General features: G+C 26.3%; 2 protein-coding genes across 4 annotated transcripts; one reads left to right on the forward strand and one right to left on the reverse strand.

The window, feature by feature from the left end:
- Positions 1-2,455: 2,455 nt before the first annotated feature.
- On the forward strand, positions 2,456-12,000 carry LOC107071582 (nardilysin). Its single transcript, XM_089171766.1, has 10 exons — positions 2,456-2,958; positions 3,051-3,142; positions 3,228-3,691; positions 3,786-4,702; positions 4,785-5,282; positions 5,364-5,514; positions 5,591-5,724; positions 5,818-6,196; positions 6,289-6,802; positions 7,300-12,000. The coding sequence occupies exons 1-10, from the start codon at positions 2,678-2,680 to the stop codon at positions 7,455-7,457; spliced, it is 3,588 nt and encodes a 1,195-aa protein (XP_089027892.1). The 5' UTR covers positions 2,456-2,677; the 3' UTR covers positions 7,458-12,000.
- Positions 12,001-13,407: 1,407 nt separating this feature from the next.
- Positions 13,408-23,474, reverse strand: LOC107071546 (constitutive coactivator of PPAR-gamma-like protein 1 homolog). Of its 3 annotated transcripts, none has more exons than XM_015330618.2 (16): positions 23,325-23,474; positions 21,839-22,342; positions 21,564-21,736; positions 21,367-21,480; positions 21,143-21,289; positions 20,671-21,037; positions 20,337-20,588; positions 19,857-20,240; positions 19,630-19,768; positions 19,414-19,539; positions 19,218-19,335; positions 18,851-19,151; positions 18,355-18,602; positions 17,446-17,574; positions 17,287-17,387; positions 13,408-17,168 (listed from the first exon to the last, which is right to left on the reverse strand). In XM_015330618.2, the coding sequence occupies exons 2-16, from the start codon at positions 22,047-22,049 to the stop codon at positions 17,024-17,026; spliced, it is 2,955 nt and encodes a 984-aa protein (XP_015186104.1). In that variant the 5' UTR covers positions 22,050-22,342; positions 23,325-23,474; the 3' UTR covers positions 13,408-17,023. The 3 variants fall into 3 exon arrangements, 2 of the variants coding, with proteins under 2 accessions (XP_015186104.1, XP_089027893.1); XR_016176340.1 differs by having other exon boundaries at positions 17,041-17,168; positions 17,287-17,399; XM_089171767.1 differs by lacking the exon at positions 17,287-17,387.
- Between the last annotated feature and the right edge of the window lie 8 nt (positions 23,475-23,482).

A 23,482-nucleotide genomic window follows, 5' to 3' on the forward strand; every position in this document is an offset into this window, starting at 1 on the left:
TTTAATCGTAAAAAGTAGTTATATCATTTGAAAAAGTACGTTAATTTTGATTAACGATTTTAACAAATCAAATTCAAATCAATATTCGTACAAAAATGAAATCAAATACTTTGTCTATCAGTTGTATCTATCATTCTATCATCTATCGTTTCTTCTAACAGAATGTAACTTAATTTAAAAATAAGTTGACTTATATTTAAAATAAGTTGTATATATATATATATACACCAGGAGCCATCTTTAAATATATATATATATGTATATAACGATAGACAAAGGTACCATTATAATAATATTACTTGTATTACAATATAAAAAGAATCATTTGAAGAAAAATCTGTCAACGTGGTGGAACAACACCATCAGATTTATTATGTACTAATATTAAAAAAAAAACAACAAAAAAAAAAGTAAAACAAAAAAAAACTAAGCTTATTTTGAAATATGTGTATAAAGTATGTTTTATGATTAAGAAATGGGACCAATCTTTTCTTTTTTTTTTTTTGTTTTTTTTTTTCATTTCAATTTCAATTTCGTTATAATTATATAAGAAAAATGTTCAATTTTCGTTTTTCATAAGACAGACTTTTGTTTGACGATCAAAGGAAAAAACATTTTGTATAAAAAAAAAAAAGAAAAAAAAGTATTTGTATTACTGTAAATACTACTACTCTCTCTCTCTCTCTCTCTCTCTCTTTTTTTTTCTTTTTCTAATAAACATTAATAGATTTTTAAAATAAACTCATGATTTTATTTTCACGTTTTTTTTTTTTATTATATTCACACGCGTTTTCAACGATTCTAACAATTTTAACAACAACAATAACAAAATACAATTAACTTATGCCTCTTCTTTATTTATTTATAGGTGCGATGATTCATTTTGTTTTTTATTTTTTTTTTTTAAATGACAAAAATATCAAATATTATTCGATGCGTAATAAAATTATGCAAATGAATCTCTATATGAAATATATATATATATATATATATTACGGAAGCCATGTTTGTTTTGATCAGGCAATACGTTTGATAAATTAAATTTGCAGAGAAAAGAATTGAAATATTAATAAAATGCAATAAAATATACATAAATAAAGGATTCATGGAAAGGACAAAATATATACATTGTCAAATTATATATTTTATCGTCCATGATAAATAAAAAAATCCAGGTAAAAAACGTAAACCATTCAATGGACGCCATTTGCATAATATTTCAATAATTATCAAAGATGTTCATTCTATTCATATTTCTTACTCATTTTAATGAAAACAACCATCTTATAGTAAAATATACTCTGTAAGTTGTGTGAGTATACATTAATAATAATAATAATAAAAAAAAATAAAATAAGAAATTGGAATAGGAAAATATATCTGCGAGATTGGAAAATTTTTTTTTTATAAATTGTATAAGACGCATTGATATTTTGTATTTTTACGATGACATTGCACTGCCAAAAAAACAAAAAAAAAATGCTTCAAGGTATTTATGAATAAAGAAAATAAATAATAGAATTTGCATATTACATTTGTAATCAAAATCTTACCGATTAACTTTTTCAAATTAATCATCACTCTGTTATTTACTCGAATAATAATAATATATATTAATATAATTAATTGAATGAATTATAGGTTTTTTTAATTATTGTTATTATTATTATTATTATTATTAAAAAAGTTTGTTTAAATCAATCAAAACTTTGATAAAAATAAAGATCTTGATTACAATCCCTGTCACAGTACAAAAAAACTTTGATACTACGCCATTTTGATTAATATGCTCATTCAAATTACGCGCTCTTTTTTTTTGTATCCTTTTGTTTTGTTTCTTTTTTTTAATTTCAAATAAATACAAACGTAGATATGAATTTGTGAGATTGTAATGTGTTAATATATAAAATAATAATATTAATAATAATTATTATATAAATTATGTAATAACGTATTTACGATTATGAATTATTTACTTAAAAAAAAAAAAATAAAAAAAATTGTATTTCTCGTTTTTATTCATATCTCTTTGAAAAATCATATATATATATATATATATATATATATATAAATATATAAATATATTGTATTCTATTAATCGTTAGTTTATAAGTTAGAATAATTAAGTAGAGATAGTTTTTGTACCTGTTTGTAACATTTCTATATGATGTTAATCTAATGTAAAGTCTCTCGTATAAATTCATATTAAGAAAATGTAGTGCGTAATTATTAATAATTAACGTGTAAATAATTAACTATAATGAAAACTTTTGGATAATAAAAAACATATGATAAAAAGCATGAAAAATATCTATTCTTGCTCTAATAAAGGTTAATATTATTATAATGAATATAAAATAATGACAATTTAAAAAAAATAGAATAAAATAAAAGAAAAAGATAAAAAGAATCAATTCTATTTGGGGGAGGAGGAGTGTTCAGTCGGTAATGAAGGAATCTATCATACTGCCAAGTCTAAAAGTTAGTGGATCAATTAGACACGTTTCTGATATATAAGTAATAATGACATTTAAATATTGTTAAACTAATCTTATTTAGTATTGGAATAATTATTGATTCCTTTTAAATCGTTAAATATAGATTTTCTATATTAGTATCAGGAAAAGAAAAAAAAACTAAGCAAAGTTCATTTTTACAATAGTTTGTCACACGTCACATGCTATTATCTTTTAAACAAATTCTTGTTAAACAAAGTGCTATTAAAAATTGCATCTTTCCAAAGATTATGCCAAAAAGAATTGTACACAATTCGTCAACAGAGAAAAGTGTTCAATCAAATTTAATAAATACCAAGAATATGTCAAATGATCAAACAACAGTTTCGGATAATGTTAACCTCGACAATGAAAATATAGATGAAAATCATGAAAAGAGAAATATTAAAGTCGAATATTTGGATACACCAGTTAAATCGGAAAATGATAAAAAAGAATACAGGTAATTAACAAAATATAAACAACATATTAATGAATACATATCTAAAAAATAACATTGACACATTGTTATCATTCAATTTGACTTTTGTTCAGAGTCATCAAATTGGAAAATGGACTCACCGCTTTGTTAATCGCTGATTTACATTCCGCTAAACATCAATTACGCGATAAAGATGGTTCTATAAGTAATGTTACATCAAATTTTATATAATTTTATGTAAAAAAAAAAAAAGATATAAATGCGAATATAATATTTTATTTCTTATAAAGTTGGAGCGGTGGCTACTGACACTGAAGATGAAGAGAGCAATGAAGATGAAACTGATGAAGAGGAAGAGGATGATGATGATGATGATGATGATGATGATGATGATGTTGGTGTTGAATATGAAGTTGATGACGATGATGATGATGTCGATGAAGAAGAAAGCGAATATGAAGATGATTTGGGGATATGTCAATATGGACCGGAAATTGATGATGTTCATTTATTGGGAGGTAAACGTCTAAAAGAGAGAAGAAAAATGGTACGTTCTTTTTCAACAAATAATTCAATTGCAATTATTTATAATAATAATATCAAAATGTTCCAATTTTTACCTGAAATTGTGATATTACAGGCAGCATGTGGGTTGTGCGTGGGTGTTGGAAGTTTCAGCGATCCTGAAGAAGTTCCAGGAATGGCTCACTTTTTAGAACATATGGTATTCATGGGTTCAGAGAAATATCCTGAGGTTAATACCATATATATATATATATATATATTATTTATAAATAATTAATTTGAAATATGGTTTTATTATCTCATGAAATGTATTACATTTATAGGAAAATGATTTTGATTCGTTTATTACTAAAAGAGGTGGTTCTGATAATGCATCTACGGAATGTGAACAAACAACGTTTTACTTTGAAGTACAAGAGAAATATTTATTGGCATCTTTAGATCGTTTTGCACAATTTTTTATTAAACCATTGATGAAGAAGGAAGCAATTGCGAGAGAACGTGAAGCTGTTGAAAGTGAATTTCAAATGGCTTTACCTTCTGATGTTTATAGAAAGGAACAATTGTTTTGTAGTTTAGCCAGACCAAATCATCCAGCGAGAAAATTCATGTGGGGAAATTTAATAACGTTAAAAGATAATGTAACTGATGATAAACTTTACGAAGAATTGCATAAATTTAGGGAACGCCATTATAGTGCTCACAGAATGAAAGTAGCCATACAAGCTAAATTACCATTAGATAAATTAGAGGAATATGCAATTCAATGTTTTTCCAAAGTTCCAAGTAATGGTTTACCATCGACTGACTTTAGCGAGTTCAAAGGAGCAGATTCGTTCGATACTCCTAGCTTTAGAAAAATTTATAAAGTTAAGCCTGTTAAAGATGTTTGTCAAATAGAATTAACATGGGCAATGCCACCTTTACATGAATATTACAAAAGTAAACCTCATCATTATATCGCTTGGATCATTGGACACGAAGGAAAGGGTTCATTGATAAGTTACTTGAGAAAGAAAATGTGGTGTTTGGATATTTCTAGTGGAAACACAGAAAGTGGTTTTGAACATTCCTCAATTTATGCATTGTTCAGTTTATCAATGATTCTTACTGAAGAAGGTCACAAGCATTTGGAGGATGTATTAAATTGCATATTCTCTTATATTAATTTAATGAAAAAGGAAGGTCCACAAAAACGAATCTACGATGAAATATCACAGATTGAGGAAACCAATTTCAGGTAATATCAATTAATTTCATCAAAAAAAAAAAAAAGAAAAAAAATGTATCAACGAATAATATATTATATCAATTATTTCTAGATTCTCTGATGAAGTTGCACCAGCAGATTATGTAGAAGAATTGTGCGAGAATATGCACTTCTTTCCACCAAAAGATTACATTACCGGTAGCGAACTTTACTTTGAATATAATCCTGAAGCAATAGAAATGTGCTTGAATTATTTAACAGCCGATAATGTTAATATTATTATATTTGATAAGAAATTTAATGAACAAGAATTCGATAAAGTTGAACCATGGTTTAAAACTAAATATACCGATATGGATATACCCAACGAATGGACCGAAACTTGGAAAACGATTGAACCTATGCCAGAATTTCACTTGCCATTACCAAATATCTTTCTTACTAATGATTTTACTTTGATACCAATACCTTCGGAAATTCCTAAATATCCTGTTAAAATACATTACGATGATTTATGCGAAGTTTGGTATAGGCAAGATTCTAAATTTGGTTTACCAGAATGTTACATGTACTTTTATATTATATCACCTTTAACAACGTCTGCTAAAAAGTAAGAAATTTATTGAAATTATTTCATATTTTTATATAAAAATAATGAATATTTTGTTGTTGTTGTTGTTGTGTTGTGTAGCGTTGCTATGATGGATTTATTCATAGAAGTATTAAAACAATTATTAGTCGAAGAATTGTATCCAGCTACAGCTGCTGAATTCAAACATCAAATGTATACTGGTCAAAAGGGTATTGTTGTTAAAGTTAGTGGATTTAATGAAAAATTACCAGTAAGTATCTTTAATTGATTCTTTGTTTTTAATCATGCACCTTTTTACTAACCACATTTGTACTCTTCTTTTTCAGCTGTTATTAAATATTTGTGTAAAATATATTGCAAATTGTCCAAATCTTTTGACAAAAGATCTATTTGATGTTATGAAACAAGAACAACTGAAAGCTTATTATAATTCATTTTTAAAACCAGGAAAATTGGCCAAGTATGTACTCACACTTTTGTTCATTATTTGATTTTAGGTTATAAATAATATATTAACATTACTTTCTCTGTTTTTTTTCATAAAACTTTACAGGGATATAAGATTGTCCATGTTAATGCTCGACCATTGGCCTGCCATTGATAGACATACAGCTATTTCTACAACTACATTTAATGAATTTAAAGATTTTATCAAAGAATTTACTAAACATACTTATATACAATGTCTCGTACAAGGCAATATGACTGAAGAAAATGTCATTAAACATGTCAAGAATTGTATCGATATTTTAAAGTGTGGTCCACTGTTAACTAATACTATGCCACAATTGAGAATCACTAAATTACCTGTTGGAATACAATATTGTAAAGTTAACAATTTTAATAAGACCGATGTTAATTCAGTTGTAACTAATTATTATCAATCTGGTGAATTATCTATCAAATTGACAGTTATTATAGAACTGCTTCTTGTAAGTATTGTAAACGTTGTTTTCAATTGACAGAAAACTACAAAAGTTAGGTTAATTTTTAATGAATTCTTTTTTTTCATATTAATATTTAGATGATTATGGAGGAACCATTATTTCATCAACTTAGAACGAAAGAACAACTTGGTTATGACGTTTCTTGTCTTATGAGAAACACTTATGGTGTTGTTGGTTATTCCATCATCGTTAATACTCAAGCTGATAAACATTCGACCGAACACGTTGATAATAGAATTGAAAAATTTTTAAAATTATTTAACGAATCGTTAATAGATACTTCGGACAAAGATTTGGAAAGTATTAAAGAAGCATTAACAAAAATAAAACAATGTGCTGATATTCATTTGAAAGAAGAAGTTGATAGAAATTGGCACGAAATCACTAATTGTGATTACGTATTCGATAGATTGGAAAAAGAGATCATTGCTATAGATAGTATTACCATAAAAGAATTACAAGATTGGATGAAAGCTCATACTCTCAATGGAGACAACCTCAGGAAATTAAGTGTCCATGTTATAGGAACTAATGAACAAACTTCCGATGTTACAATTTCAAATTCCGTAGAATTAAATGCCAATAAGGAAGGTACGTATACACAAATATTAGTCAGAAAAAGTAATGTCACATTTTAACCTCAAAATTTAAACAAGTTTTTATTATTAATTAATCACGTTATCAACACACAAACTTTTTCTATCTGGTAAATAAAAATCATCAATCGATGCTTTGATTGAAAATATTAGAAATAATTTGACACGTGTAGTAGCGACATTACTTTTACCAGCGCGCCAATATTTAGTATAATTTATTTACAAATAAAAATAATTAATCGGCTTTTTGATTGAAAATATTCGAAATAATTTGACACGCGTAGTAGCGACATTACTTTTACCCGCCAATATTAACTATAATTTATTTACAAATAAAAATAATTAATCGGTTTTTTTCATTTCAAATATTAGAAATAATTTGACATGCGCAGTAACAACATTACTTTTACCCGCGAATATTTAAATCTTTCTATAGATTAACTAATTTGAATGAGACTAAACATTAAATATATATGTGAATTTTGTTTACAGATAATTCTACATCGGATAATGACAATATAATTTCATACAAGTTGAAGTATTTAAATAATAATGCAACTAAAACGAATGATTCTGAAGTATATATTACAGATATTGAAAGTTTCCGAAATGAATTACCAATATTTCCTATAAAAGATACTTTACGATGATAATAATGTTTGTATTTAAAAAACAAACTCGTATATTCGACAACACATTCAGTAATGTAATAATAAATATGTAGATTTCTAAATATTAAAAGATGAAATCTCTTGTGGTAAATTTTTCTTTGTTTACTTACCTTCTTTTTACAAAACCCAATGAAACAACATTCTATTTATATATATAAAAAAAAAAAAACGAAGATGTTTGGTATAAAACAAATGATGTTCTCTTAATAGAATTTTTATAATTCTTTTTAATTATATTCAAGACATGACAACACGTTTCAATAAATCATTAAACTTTCGAAAATGTCAGCCAACCATATCCAAGAACCTCTCGTGCTAAGAGCTTTCTTACAAAACTTCTTGAAAGTTCAATTTTTTTGCATTATTTGAACCATACACATTATGTTGAAAAGCTTTTTAGTTTTTAAAACCCAACGGAGGATCCTCTATGTATCTTAATCATTCTATTCTCTGCGTGTGTGTGTTGTGTTGTAATTACGTTATACAAGAAAATGAAATATTGGTTAATATTTTAAAAAAGAAACCAACTTAAAATATCTGCCAATGGATGAGAGCCACTCTGTTTGTTTGTTTGTCTGTTATTTAAAAAATGTTACATTGATTTGAGAAATATCATTTTGGTTTATCATCGAATATAATAATAAATGTTTTTTGAATGAGATATATTTAACAGAGCGACGTCTTAATCCAAACGTAAAGCAGATTTACAAAGCAAATATATTAATGTAATTTGAATATTCTAAATTGTTATACAACATCCATCAAAAGTGCGTTTTGTATTTTAATATTTCGAATAATTATTGTTATACATTGTATTTTTTTGTCCTTTTTTTTCATATATTTTTTTTTATATTTTTCATGGTAGTTATTATAAGAGTTGCCACTACATTTATATAATTAATTACCTCCTCTACTACTTCCCAAATATATTATTATATTCATTTTTTGTTAAAAGTAGTAAATGTGTGATTTTTTTTAGCTTTATAATAATGTTTTTTTTTTTTTTTCTTAAATTGCCTTATGTTCTCGTCAGCACTGATTCTCTCATTTTCACTTGATCCTTTTTTTCCTTTTTAATTTTTTTTTTCTTCAAAAATTGTAATTACAGAAAAGCATCAGAATTTTGTGTTGAGCATACAACAAACGTGTGAAGAAATACATAAATTTAGTTTCTGTACTTAGAATTGTTTTTTTTTTTCTCAAGTTGTTCGGTTAGCAAAAGCATAGAATCAGCTCTGCTTGACACTAGACATGAAATGGGGTAGTACATGTTATAATATTAAAGTTACAAGATAGAATAATTCAACAAGAATACATCAATATTATTGTGTTATATAAATGCAAATAGACCAAATGGGTCGGTTATGCAGCAATATAATAATTATCTATAATTATCTTTATTATTGTGAATATATTTTATAAAAACAATTGAATTCATTCTGAAATATATTAGCAGTTTTACGTTTGAATTGATCGAAGTGTATCATTGAGAAAATTTCTTTCATGTACGTGTAAACAATGACATAATATTTTTCATTAAATACAATGCAAACAATTAAATCAATTAATCAATCGTAATTAAATCATATAGAGAAGACATTACAAACTAAATACTTAAATTTAAATATATATATATATATATGTATGTATAAAATATTACTGTCACTGTTTTCATTAAATAGAAAAAAAAAAAAGAAACCACTCACCGACCCATTAAGGTCACAAAATTAATCGATTACTAACGATATATATATCAGCGCATGCTTTTTTTTTTTTTTTTTTAATATTTTCGGTCTAGGACAAGGGGTCGGCAACCTTTTGAGGAGTCGGAAGAAAACCAAAAATTACAATTTACAAAATATTTCAAAGTTTTTAATGAACCACAGAATTTTTTCTTGCCAAGAATAAAATAGTTCTCGCATAAATAAAACTTTTTGATAAAAAGAAAAACTAATTTATTTATTCATTGGTGTCTAATCCACGTTAACGTTTTACTAAACTTTTTTAACTAAAGAGCCGCATGTGGCTCGCGAGCCGCAGCTCACGTTCAAAGAGCCGCATGTGGCTCGCGAGCCGCAGCTCAGTTCAAAGAGCCGCATGTGGCTCGCGAGCCGCAACTCACGTTCAAAGAGCCGCATGTGGCTCGCGAGCCGCAACTCACGTTCAAAGAGCCGCATGTGGCTCGCGAGCCGCAACTCACGTTCAAAGAGCCGCATGTGGCTCGCGAGCCGCAACTCACGTCCAAAGAGCCGCAGGTTGCCGACCACCCCAGATCCAGGATGAGCCTTTTAACTTGTTATTAATTTTAAATTTTCTCTTGACAATAATTAATTCAAAATGACACAAAAAACCCCATAATTTATTAATTACGCGAATTAATCAGTTGAATCAAGTAAAAAAACATACATTTGTTTGTTTGTTCATTTTGTTTAATAATCGCATGCGCTATTTATATATATATATTATATATATATGTATATATATAAACATTGTTTATAGTTTGTTTTTTAAAAATACAAAAAAGAAAAAGCAAAACAAAAATAATAATAATAATAAACATACTAATGGGATTATCAAACATACATGTTTTCAAACCTCTCGCATGATGCGCATGTATTATTATCATCATCATCATCATCATCATCATCATCATCATCATCATCATCATCATCTCTTTCATTTTTTTTAGCTATGAGAAATAATAGCAGAATATATATTTATGTAATATTTAATAAGAATATATAATAATGATGGGGCCCACATGCATTTTTTCAGCTACATCAATAAGTGTTTAATTTTTTTTTTTTTTAGTTTTATTTTTATTTTATTTTACTTTTATTTTATTATAGTATATCGTGTTCGCTATTTATATTTTATTATAATATCTCAATATTGCATATGTAAAAGCAAAAAAAAAAAAAAACTATGACATAAGAAAACTTAAAATTTACGAATTGGAACAATTCAAAGTTTGTTCTCTCTCTCTGTTGGTTGTCCATTATTATTATTATTATTTATTTATTTAAATTATAATAATTAGCAAACAATAAAAAAAACATTGCAACTCTATTCAATACAATGACTACAGCAAAATGAAGAGAAAATAAGAAAATAGAGAAACATTCAAATTATTTATCAATGCTCGTTTTCATAATTAATGTTCATTGTATAGTTTTTTTTTTTTTTTTTTATATTTATTTATTTATATAATACGCGAAAAAAAAAAAACAACAACAAAAAATTAGGATAAGTAAATATAATTTCATTGATTTTCTTTTTCTTTTTTTTTTTATATAATATTTTTTCTTTTTTTAGGGAGGGAATAATAATTTAATAATAATAATAATAATAATAATAATAATAATAATAATAATAATAATATATAATGTAAATAAAAATTAAATGATTTCTCATTTTATATGTTTTTTTTTTGCATATTTTTTTATCTTCTTCTTTTATATATTTCAACGACGTTATCATCTAAAGATTCTACTAATCTTGAGTATAAATAAAAAGTAGAAATAAAAAATATAAATAGAAAAACAAAATGGAGGAAAAAAAATATATCGTATTTTTTAATTAAGGGTGGTGGGGGGGGGTTTGGGTGGGGTTTGGGGGTGGAGCATTAATTATAAGTGATATAAGAATTAAGCTAAATTCTGTGAAGAAATTCCTACATGGCTGCCTCTCATATATCATAATAATAATAATAATAATAATAATTATATTATAAGAATAATAAGAATAATAATAATTATAATAATAATATTAATAATAATAATAATAATAATCTGCGCTAGAAAAAGAAAGAAAAAAAAAAAAAAGTACAGCCATTAAAAAATACGAGTGTCTTATTTTAATAATGCGTCTGAATTGTTCTCAATATTAATTGCAGATAATTGCAGATAATTGCAGACATTAATTCGCATAATTCATCAACCATCGACCAACCATTTCTCACAAAGCATTTGTTGTTTGTCACTCTTATAGCAGAGATACTAAGTTAATTAATTAATTAATTATTATTTACTTCTTTGCGTATAATTTGATTAAATTTTTCTTCTGTTATTTATTACAACAATACACAATGGTTCAAAGGTCATAATTTTTTTTTTTTTTTTTTTTTTTTATAGATGATGGCTCGTTTATTTAACTTCTTTCATCATTTTTAAATATAATAATAATTAGAGATTAATTCGTATGTGGTTACTTTTTTTCATTTTTTTTTCTTTTCATTTAATACAAATGGTATGTTTGCAAGTTTTTTTTTTTTCTTTTTTATCATAGACGACATGTTTTTTTATATTTTTATTTTATTATTTATTTATTTATTTTTTTTTTGTTCACTGTGGGCCCCCCCTGTGTTTTTTTTTCTTTTTTCTTCTTCCTCTTTTTTTCTTGTTTCCTTACTACTCTTTATATTTTTCATGTTTACAACGAAAGAAAAAAAAAAAAGATCAGGCACGCAATTATTATTATTAAATCATCACGCCCCTGGCTTTTTTTTTTTTTTTTTTTTTTTTTTTTAAAAACGTTGATATATGCTTTTTTTCTTCTTTTTTTCTTTTTATTATTATTAATATGCAAGTTTCTTGATTCTTTTCTTTTCCTTCTCTTTTGTTCTTTTCATTTTTCTTTTCTTTTCTTTTCTTTCTCGACATTTCTATTCTGTTGCATTTTTTCTTTTTCTTTTTTCTTTTTTTTGTTGTTGTTGTTGTTCAATATTATGGATTCTCTTTTTTGTCCGCATATTTTTATATATTGAAATTATTTCACGTTATTTTATTTATTTATTTATTTATTTATTTATTTATTTATTGCATACTCTTCATATCATCAGTGCAGCAGCAACTGATTTTATTTTGTGTTACAATTCCTCACATATATTGTGTCATATTTTTTTGTTTTTTTTTTGGTAAACATTTTGTTAATAATCTGGTGTTGTATCAAGAGAGATTGATTTCTTTAAAAAAAGAATATCATCTATTATTATTATTATATCTTTACGTAAAAAGCGTAAAGTGTGTGTGTGTTGTGGCATTTTATTTACTCTCAAATTGGTTTTATATTTTGTTTTGTTTTGTTTTGTTTTGTTTTGTCAGATCAGAAGGGTCATTGCTTCTAGTACGTGTCTTCACTTGTAATGATTAATATATATTTCAATTCTTTTCTTTTTTGTCTATATTCTGTTCACATATTAAAAAAAACAAAATTTGAATTTCGCGCCAGCGATAGAAACAATAATAATATGCATATATATATATATATAATAATAGTAATAATAGATTATAAGTTTGCAATTAGTCAAATTATCATTGTTTTTTTTTTTAGCTATAAAGATTTTCCATTTATATTTGTATATATATATATATATCTATATTAAACGCAGGTTTTATATTATTTGAATAATAATCAAGCAAGTGTGTGTGCTGCCATTTTGAATATGCATCGGAAATACTTTGACATTATTCGCAGATGCTCAGCGCACGTTGAAGCTCTCTTTCTCTCTCTCTCTCTCACTTTCTCTTATATCCTCTCACTTTCTTTCTTTCTTTCTTTCTTTCTTTCTGACACTGTATAATATTATCTGTTTTATTTTCATTTTCATTCTCTCTTCTTTTATCCCTAAAATTCTGTCGACCATTTTTTTTATTTGTTTTCATAAACAGTTAAGATGATATATTACGAGAATATAATATGGGATTATTATTTTTATGAGCAATGCATTTATTTTTATTTTTTGGATGTATTATATTAAACAATAATAATAATACACACATCCAATGTGCATTTTTTCCTTTAACTTGTTCTTTTCCTCTTTCTTCTTTTCAGATTTGACTTTTTCTTTTTTTTTTTTTTGGTTTTGTTTTTTATCCCACAAAGCCTTTTATTCAATTTTCTTTTCTTTTCTTTTCTCTCGTTCTTTCTCTCTCTCTCTCTCTCTCTCTCTCTCTCTCTCTCTCTCTCTCTCACTGTCATTCTATTCAAATTATATAAAGTTTTCTTTCTCATTGTCTTAATGCATTTTTACGCAATAACAAATCTACAAAAATATAACATTTTTTTTTTTTTTATTATTATTCTTATTCGTCACTTTTTTTTTTTCTTCTTTTATTTTCTTTTTTTTTTTTTTATTTCCTTATATTTATCTCAATAAATGTGGTTTTTTTTTTTTTTTCATTTCTTATTTTCCTCTTTTTTTATTTTTATTATTATTTCTCTCTCTCTCTCTCTCTCTCTCTCTCTCTCTCGCGCGCATTTTCTGCACTTAGAGACACACACATGTATTTTTTTTTTTTTATTATTTTGTTGCCTCACCTTATTTATTATTATTATTATTATTATTATTATTTTAATAATCGTGTTTTGTCGTGCTGTCTTGTTTCTTTTTTTATTGTTTTTATTTTTTTTTTATTTTTTCTTACCATTCTTTTCATTATTGATAAAAGAACACATCTCTCTCTCTCTCTCTCTCTCTCTCTCTCTCTCTCTTCTTTGGTAGAATTGTCTTTCTCATTTTGACTATTCTACTCATAAATATATTTTATAACACAATTGTTTTTTTTTTTATTTCGTTTTTTTTTTCTTTTCATCTATGTTCTCTAAACTTGTCACTTTGTTTGTTTGTTTGTTTTATTTCTTATTTTGCATGGATTTTACAGCCACACTCTCATCATCATCATCATCATCATCATCATCATCATCATCTCAATTGGATTTATTCTCATATTTTTTTTGTTTTTCTTCATTTTTTTATTTTTCTTTTCTTTTCTTCTTCTTCTTCTTCTTATTATTATTATTCATTGTATTATTTACACACCACCACATTTAATCGTCGCACAAATTTTTAATTCTATATACGTATTTATTATTAAACTATTATTATTATTATTCATATGTACAAGTTTTTAAATGTGTGATATATATATATATATATATATATATCATTGAATTTTTTTTTAATTATAAATGTGTGTGTGTGTGTGTGTTTATGTGTGGAGGACAATATAGATGTGTTTGTATGTTGGGATGAATTTTCTGTTTGTACTTGGGTTATTATTTTTTTTTTTAATCCGATTGCTTGCTATTTTATCCAATTGAAATATTTTCATTCTTTTTTTTTTTTTTTTTTTTTCTTTTTTTTTTTAAATTACCCTCAAGTACAAATTTTCTGTTCTTTTTTTTTTTTATTCCTTTTTTCGTTTTTTTTTTTTTCGTAATTATTTTTAACAGCAACAAGCGATACTTTTAATAATAATAATAATAATTTTCTTTTTCTTATCATCGTTATTATAAATAATTAAATTACCTTTTAATTAGCGAATAATTAATATTTAAAAAGAGAAAAAAAAAACAAGAGATGAAACTTCACCGACAATTTTGTTTCTTATTAATAAAATCGAGAAAACATTGAATAATTATAATTTTCAATTTCAAAAAATGTTCCCTTAATATTTTAAAGCCCATTGTTTTTTATTTTTCGTCGCTTATTTTTTTCTTCTTCCTCTTCCTCCTCTTCTTCTTCTTCTTTTTTTTTTTTTACATTTTCTTTCTTTTTTTTTTTTTGCTTTTTTTTTTATAATGCAACACATCTTTTAAAGATATATATATATATAAAGCATGTTTTTTTAATATTATTTTAATCTCTTGAAAAAAATTCATTTCTCATTTACACCCCACTTCTTCTTCTTCTTCTTTTTCTTCTTAATAACCAGCTTTCTTAAAAGCTACATATATGTGATAAATAGAAAAAACTATTACATTTTAACGTTCCAATTCAATAGATTACGTTCATTCATATAAGTTTCCAATGCAACAGCAAGTAAATATAGAATTTTAATTGCATATAAACGTAAATATACAATATATATATATATATATATATATAAATATATATGCACGAGTGTATGTATGTATGTATATACATCTCTGTATATATATGTATATATATAATATATATATATAAACACGTTTATATATGCAATGACCTAACATCCCCCACTTATATACATCATTCGTCATTATTATCATAAATATTAGAACACATTCATAAATCTTACACAATTATACCGTTCATACACACACACACACAAACACACATTCATACAAAACTTACGTATATAATAATCGCTATGGGAATCTAATCTAAATCATACATATATATTTATATATATGTATATACATATATACATATATATATATATATACATATATATAAATATATATTTTACCTATATGAAAAGCATCAGTCTCCATTTGCAAACAATCATCTCAGTATCCTATAATACCCTTTTTATTAATTTTTATCTATAAAAATTCAATATTAAACCCTTCTTCTCTCTCTCTCTCTCTCTCTCTTGCTCCTCATGATATATCCTCCCTCCCCTATCCTTTTTTAAAATTCAATTTAAATTGATTTATTTGAAAAAGGCTAGGTTACTGAGATCATCAAAGCAAGCATTTCATATAATACCGGAAAATATATATTTTCATAGTAAAAAAAATAATCACACTTCTTAAGAATTAAATACTTCGCAGCTGACAACTTGCTCTCTCTTCTTCATTATATAGTAAAATTAGCGCACGCGTACACTAATCAGTCGAGTTTTCATAATCATTATATCATTATATCATTTCATGGTATTTTATGAGCAAAGGATATGCTCTTGTTTAGCACAAGCACGATTTTTTCTTTCTTTCTTTCTTTCTTTCTTTCTTTCTTTCTTTCTTTTTTCTTTTCTTTTTCATTAGTTTCTCTTCTATCTTACATAGAATGGTATGTTTGGCAGTGAGGACATCATACAGTATATGTCAAAAATTGGTTATTTTTTTTTTTCTTTTCTTTTCTTTTTATGCCATTTTTTTTTTTTTTCTACACATATCTTTTTGATAGAACGTCTCTTATAATAGACGTTCTCTCTTTGTCGACTTACATTAGTTAAATAATTTGGCCCCATTAGAGCTTTAGATAGATTATTACATTATATCATCCGAGAGCTATTGTGCACTGAATTGAACTTCAATTTAATATGCAATTCTCATTGTATGAGAATTGAGTTAAATGATAAAGTCAATTTATTTGTTTTTATTTTTTTTTTTTTTTTTTTTTTTTTTTATATACAACTGAGAAAAGAGAGAGAGAGAGAGAGAGAGATTCTATACATTTAAAAGAAAAAGAAAAAGAAAAAACAGAAAACACAAAACAAAACATAAATAAACAAAATAATTGATAAATTATAATATTAATAACTATATAATATATATATATATTAATAATTATCTTTTTGTAGTCACAAAATTACATTTACATAAATGAAAATATAAAGTACTTTTTTTTTGTTTTGTTTTAAACAAATATTATATCATCCCCCATTACTGCTGAAAAGTTTACAACAGTGCACAATTGCTAATCGAATATATATATACATATATATATTTATTTATTTATATATATATATGTATATATATATGTGATATTGCAGTCTTCAGTCACATCCAGGAGTGTCTAAAGTCCATGAAAAAGTTGATTATATTTATGTAAATACCTAATTTTCGGCCACTACCTGTGCAGGAAGTGGTGGTGCATCTCCCTGGCCCTTCTCGATAACTTTACCATTTTCAACTGCATCGTCAAATTGACCAGGTACTGGCAGTACTTCTTTTGTTGTATTAATACTTGCAACTGGATCTCTGAAATAATAAATTAATTACAATTTAATGATTTGATATCGTGCGTTTTTTTTTTTATAAATGTGCAATGTCTTTGTTTAATTTTGTTTGTTTGTCTCTCTTTCTAAAAATAACGTACATATAATCATTTAGTCCATCCACATTAACACCACGTCCTTTGCTATCTTTTTTATCACACTCTTTAGTCTTCTTAATAGTAGTTTTTTTCTTACTAGTTGCCTAAAAATAAAGCTTTACATTTATTTTAGAAGCTAAAGTTTATTTAGAAATATAATACCTTCATCTGAGTCTTCTTTCCGCGTCCTGCTATCTGTGTACGATTATTTCCACGTGTTGGAAATGTTGGTCTTCCCATTGGATTGAATGCACGAGGTAAACCATACTTCAGACCGCCTATTGAAGTAACCTAGAACATTTTTTTTTTTTTTTTTATATTATTAAAATATATCCTTTGAAAAAACATAACCTTTACTTTCTAATTATTTACAATATTTCTTTATATTATTAAAATTTCCCTTTAGAACAAACATAACCTTTACGTGTAACAAACTTACTTTCAAATTATTTATACAAATGTTCCTTTAGAACAAACATAACCTTTACGTGTAACAAACTTACTTTCAAATTATTTACACATTTCATTATACTATTAAATGCTCCTTTAGAAATAACATAACCTTTACATTTAACAAACTTACTTTTAAATTATTTACACATTTCTTTATATTATTAAAATATCCTTTTAAAAAACATAACCTTTACATTTAACAAACTTACTTTCAAATTATTTACACATTTCTTTATATTATTAAAATATCCTTTTAAAAAACATAACCTTTACATTTAACAAACTTACTTTCAAATTATTTACACATTTCTTTATATTATTAAAATGTCCCTTTAGAAATAACATAACCTTTACGTGTAACAAACTTACTTTCAAATTATTTATACAAATGTTCCTTTAGAACAAACATAACCTTTACGTGTAACAAACTTACTTTTAAATTATTTACAAATTTCTTTATATTATTAAAATATCCTTTTAAAAAACATAACCTTTACGTTTAACAAACTTACTTTCAAATTCAATATATTTTGCAGAAGCATTTAAAAATTCCTTCATCGCATAAACAAATAAATGAAAGTAGTATATTTAGAATTATACTACAATTTAATGTAATACCTGAGGTGGAAGTCGTCCCCGAGGATGTCCTTGCATAGGTTGCGGCAATCGACCCGGTTGACCATAATTAGGACCCCATTGACCAACAACGACACCAGCTATCTCCAATTGTCCTCCACGTGAAGGTATTGGGCGACGCATTAAACCACGTTGTGGTGGTATTGTACCATTACCTCGTCCACGAATTAATCCTTCATTAATCGCACAACCAGGTGGTAAAATATTCTGTGGTACTGACACACGGATACCTGTAAATATAATTAATTAAATGTAGACAACAAATTAATTAGAGAAAAGTGATAAAACAATTGTAGCAGTTTTGAGATTCGAAACGGTTGTTAATCAAACGCTACGAAGCAATATAACTGCTTTAATCTTCTTCCACTTAAAAACAATTAATTGGTAATAATAATTAATTGTTATTTCAATTCGTAGAAGGATTTGATTTTCAAATAAATAGATTTTTGAATCGTGAGATATAAAATAAAATGTATACCTGGTGCAATTGGCATTGGTGGTCTTGCAAACACAACGTTGATCCCTTCGAGTACAGCTTTTCTCATCCTTTCAACTTTTACAACGCGTTCTATATGGCCACTGCATAATTCTAATAAATTCTTCGCAATGGTGGCACGTGCTAACGTATGATGAAACAGTTTGCCGTCAAAATATAACCAAGGACAACACATTAACCAAGGTATTGGTGCACCACAAGCGTCATTTGCTAACAATGCAGTTTCCACGCCTGCCATAAATAAACTCGCGAGTTGAACACCGCGGGAAGTTACTAAAGGAAGCTGTAAAACAATAATAATAATAATAATAATTAAATTGTACTATCAAAGCTATATTCGTTATATTACCTGTAGTTCCTGTAAATATTGAGCATTCATTAATTCTGGTGAAAAGGCTTGTGCAATAAAAGCATCTAATTCTTGTCGACGTAAAATTTTGATTTTATCAGAAAAAGACATGATGTATCTGCAGAAAAATACAAAATATTAATAATGTTTCTTAAAAACAAAAGTCTACTTTTATAACATTATATATAACACTCACCGTAAAACACAAGCCATAACTAAAAAATGCTGAGGAACGTAAGATGTATTTAACATAAGAGGTGTATCTGATTTCATGCAAGTTAAAAATCCTCTTAATCTACGACGTTTGTCATCTATTCCTGTGCTGTAAAAAATAAAAAAAATAAAAAATAAAAATATTACAAGTTTTTCAAATAAAAAATTGTGATGTATAAATATGAGGAAAAGTACTAACCCAAACCATAAACGTTGAATGGTTGGAACACCCCAACCAATTTGTTCTGCTTTGACTAATTCTGGAGTTTGATATGGATTTGATTTTGACCATACCCATTCCTTTATTATTACGTCAGGGACTTCGATTTTTTCACTTTCTATCAAATTTGAAATAAATATTACAAATTACAAATATATACAGTGAATCTTATATATATATATGATAATTTTGATAAACATACATACCACCTTTTTCTTTACTTTTAGTTGCTAAATAAACACGATGATGCAAATTAAACAGAATTGCATATACCATTTGTCTGACTGGTCTATAAATAAAATGAATAGAGGGAAATTCCCTATGATTTTCATCCTCTAAAAGAACTGGCAATTTAATTTCACCAGCTATAAGAATTTGATATATGTGAGGTGACATTAATCCCTTTTGATGTCTTTCAGATGCGGTACGCATAACTTCTGGTACTGTACCAGGAATACTATTAGTTGTCTTTTCTATTTGTTTAGTCGAATCTGTAGTTGCATGAGACGGAGATGTAGCAGAAGAACTACTACTTGAGCTCGATGAACTTATTAAAAGATTATGGGTGCCATTTATAGCATGACCATTGCCTATAACAATAAACAAAAAAAATATATATATATATATATTTGATACATTTATCAAACATAAATCGAATGATATAACAATATTGAATTCATATTCACTTTGTTCTTCTTCAGATCTAGCATTATCGGTATCCCCATGTCCTTGGATGCCAGGTGGATCTATCACAATCTGTGGTGCTGATTTTGCATTAGCTGTTGCTTGCTTGTAAGCATTTAAACTTTCACGTTCACTTTCCAACGTTTCAGAAGCAAATCTAGAAGTTTCCAAACAACTATCACCCTCCGAAGTCGATGGTCCATCAGTTGAGTTTGACTGATTTTGCAAATTTTGTTTGGAATCTATCTTGTGAGCTGTAAAATGTATTTATTGTTATTAAACACTTGTATTAACATATATATATATATATATATATATATGTTAAGATATATTTACCTTTAGTTGGTTTTACAGGTTTATAATGTAAAAATCCTTCTTTTGTACCATTAATGTAGTACTGTACAGATTGCCTTAACTTGGAACACCTTGGATCAGATAGAGAACCAAATACTTTTTGTGATACTACATCTAACTCAACTGATGGAAGTTCTTTAACAAAACTCGCGAGTGTTTTTATTGTTTGTTCAATACTTGTCTTATTGGTATTTGTATTAATATTTAATTTTTTATAGAAGTCAAGAAGATTATTTTCCGTTAAGATATAATTCCCAAGTAATGCTGCCAATAAGCATAATCTGTCTGCTGGTATGTTTAAGGCTTTTAAAAGTTCGGGAATTATATATTCTTTTGTGTCAAGAGAACCCTTAAAATATAAACAAACACTTAATACCCGTTAGTCGTGTATATATATATACATATATATAAATATATATATATATATATATATATATATATAGATACGACTAACCTTATATGTAAGCTTTAATTGTTCCGATGAAAAGTATCTAGGTGGATCAAATGCAGCATATTCGGCATCGTCAGCTATTAGACCATTAAAATTATTCTCTCGACAATAAGCAATGACTTCTTGACGATGATCGTCCATACTGCACAACTGCAATTATATAAACTAATATTAATTTATACTTTCTTTTTTATATATATTATTTGATACAAAAATAATCAACTTACAACAGCAACGTTAAAATATCTAAGTGCCATACGTAGACTGGTTCTTAAACATACAGGTGGTGTCCACCAAATCTTTGGTGGTGGAGTTCCTTTGGTTGTAATATGTTTGATGACCTGTGTAATAAACACACAATATTGTTTTAACAAACATCACAAAGATACAAATATTAATAATAATAAGAAAGATAAAAACTTACATTGTTAACTTTAATTCTCACTTGTAATTGATTCTGTATCCAATCTGAACGACGTGCAGATTCAAAAGAACCATTAAAAAATACAGCTAATTCTAAACCTGACATTTCTGTTGCTTGTATAAGAACTGCTAGAAATTGCACCATACGGTTCCATTGTCCACCACAAGCCCAATCTGTTAAAAGACAGTAGTTGTCATTAATATTCGATAAATTTAACATCTTGTGAATGGTGAATGATATTATATACGTTAAATAAAACGATAGAAGAAACAAACCTGAGAAATAACCACCGTATAATCGATCCAAACAACATTCTCCATCGAGAACTAATCTTAACTTTGCGGTTGAATGAGGTGATAATACTTTGCAAACCCGATTACGTTGTCGTTGAGTAACAGTACGTGCTATTTTCAATAAATCTACAGATATAGATCCACCAGGTATACAATTACTATCGAGAAAAGCTTGTAAGTCCTGAATGCCCATTTTTTTTTTTTGTCAAAGATATTCTTTCCTTTCTTTATGGTAATATAAGTTTTAGGTATGTGTTGTTTCCTACTTGTATATGTCTTTTCTTTTTTTTTATATATATATATATAATAACTATTTCTTTTTTTTATTTATATATATATATAGCTACTTTTATTAGAATAATAGCTGTTCAAATGTTAAATGAAATTTTTGTTGTTGTTGTTGTTGTTAATATTTTTTTTTTAAATTTTTATTTAATTGTTTTTTATGATCTCCAGAAGTGTAGTTTCAAATTCAACAGTTTGAACCTGTAAAAGAACAAAAGATTTGTTTTAATCAATTATTTAAATTTGATTTTGACGTGACGTGACGACATCATCTTCAATCTTTTATATATATATACATATATGCACACACAAACACTTACATGTATACATACAAATAATTATGTATATATGTGTGTATAGAGTTAAATTAAAAAATAATGAAACATTTATTTTCTTATTAATAGATAATATAAACATACTATATATATATATAAAATTGAAAATGAATGAAATATTAATTACGTTTGACAGGTTAAAAAAAAAAACAACATAAGAATTTGTTATTAAAACGTAGATAAATTGATAAAACATTATTAACACAATTGCAATAACATTAATAAACGTCTAATGATTGAAATGTACGTGTTGTGTAGAACGGCGTGTCTCTTTCAACGTGTTTCAAAAAGAATACAAATAAAAGATTAATAAGAAAGAAAGAAAGAAAAAAGAAAAAAAAGGAAAATAATAAGTGCACGTTGGCTTCTTTATTCTAGAACACTCGATAAGAGAAATTTGTCATAGAATTGAATGAAAAGAAATATGTCGACGCCATTTACTTTGTTTATACCAAAGTAAAAATAGGAAAGTGTCAAAGAAACAAAATTGATTATTTTTTCATTCTTAACGACCATAAACATATCCAAAATTTGTATGAACTGTTCTTAACGTTTAAACGACGACGATTTCCATTGTCTTAAGGGAGAACGGTGATGAAGCGTGTTGAATGTATAAAAAAAAGAAAAAAAAGAAGAAAAAAAGAAGGATCCCATAAAAACCGGCATGGCGAAAGAGAAAAAGGATGTATCCTTTTAATATCACTAAACTAATATATGTTGAAACAAATGCAAGGCATTCGCGCGGATTCGTGATCAATTTACGTTTAACTACGAGACCACGCGCTAAATCACCTTGTTTATTAGGATTATACATCTATTTGACATTTATTTTTGTAAAATGTACTTACGTTAAATTAGCGAGAATCATCATGGCCCCAAAGAAACACAAAACACACGGGCTTTCAGAGTAGCTGACGTAGGATTCGAAAACGGAAATGAGCACTTGACCGCGCTCCTATGTCTTACGCTTTACTTCACGATTTCATGAGAATACTCGAATACTATT

This window comes from Polistes dominula, unplaced genomic scaffold, assembly GCF_049000335.1.
Source record: "Polistes dominula isolate Pdom_NZ unplaced genomic scaffold, Pdom_raw_medaka contig_84, whole genome shotgun sequence".
NCBI lineage: Eukaryota > Metazoa > Arthropoda > Insecta > Hymenoptera > Vespidae > Polistes > Polistes dominula.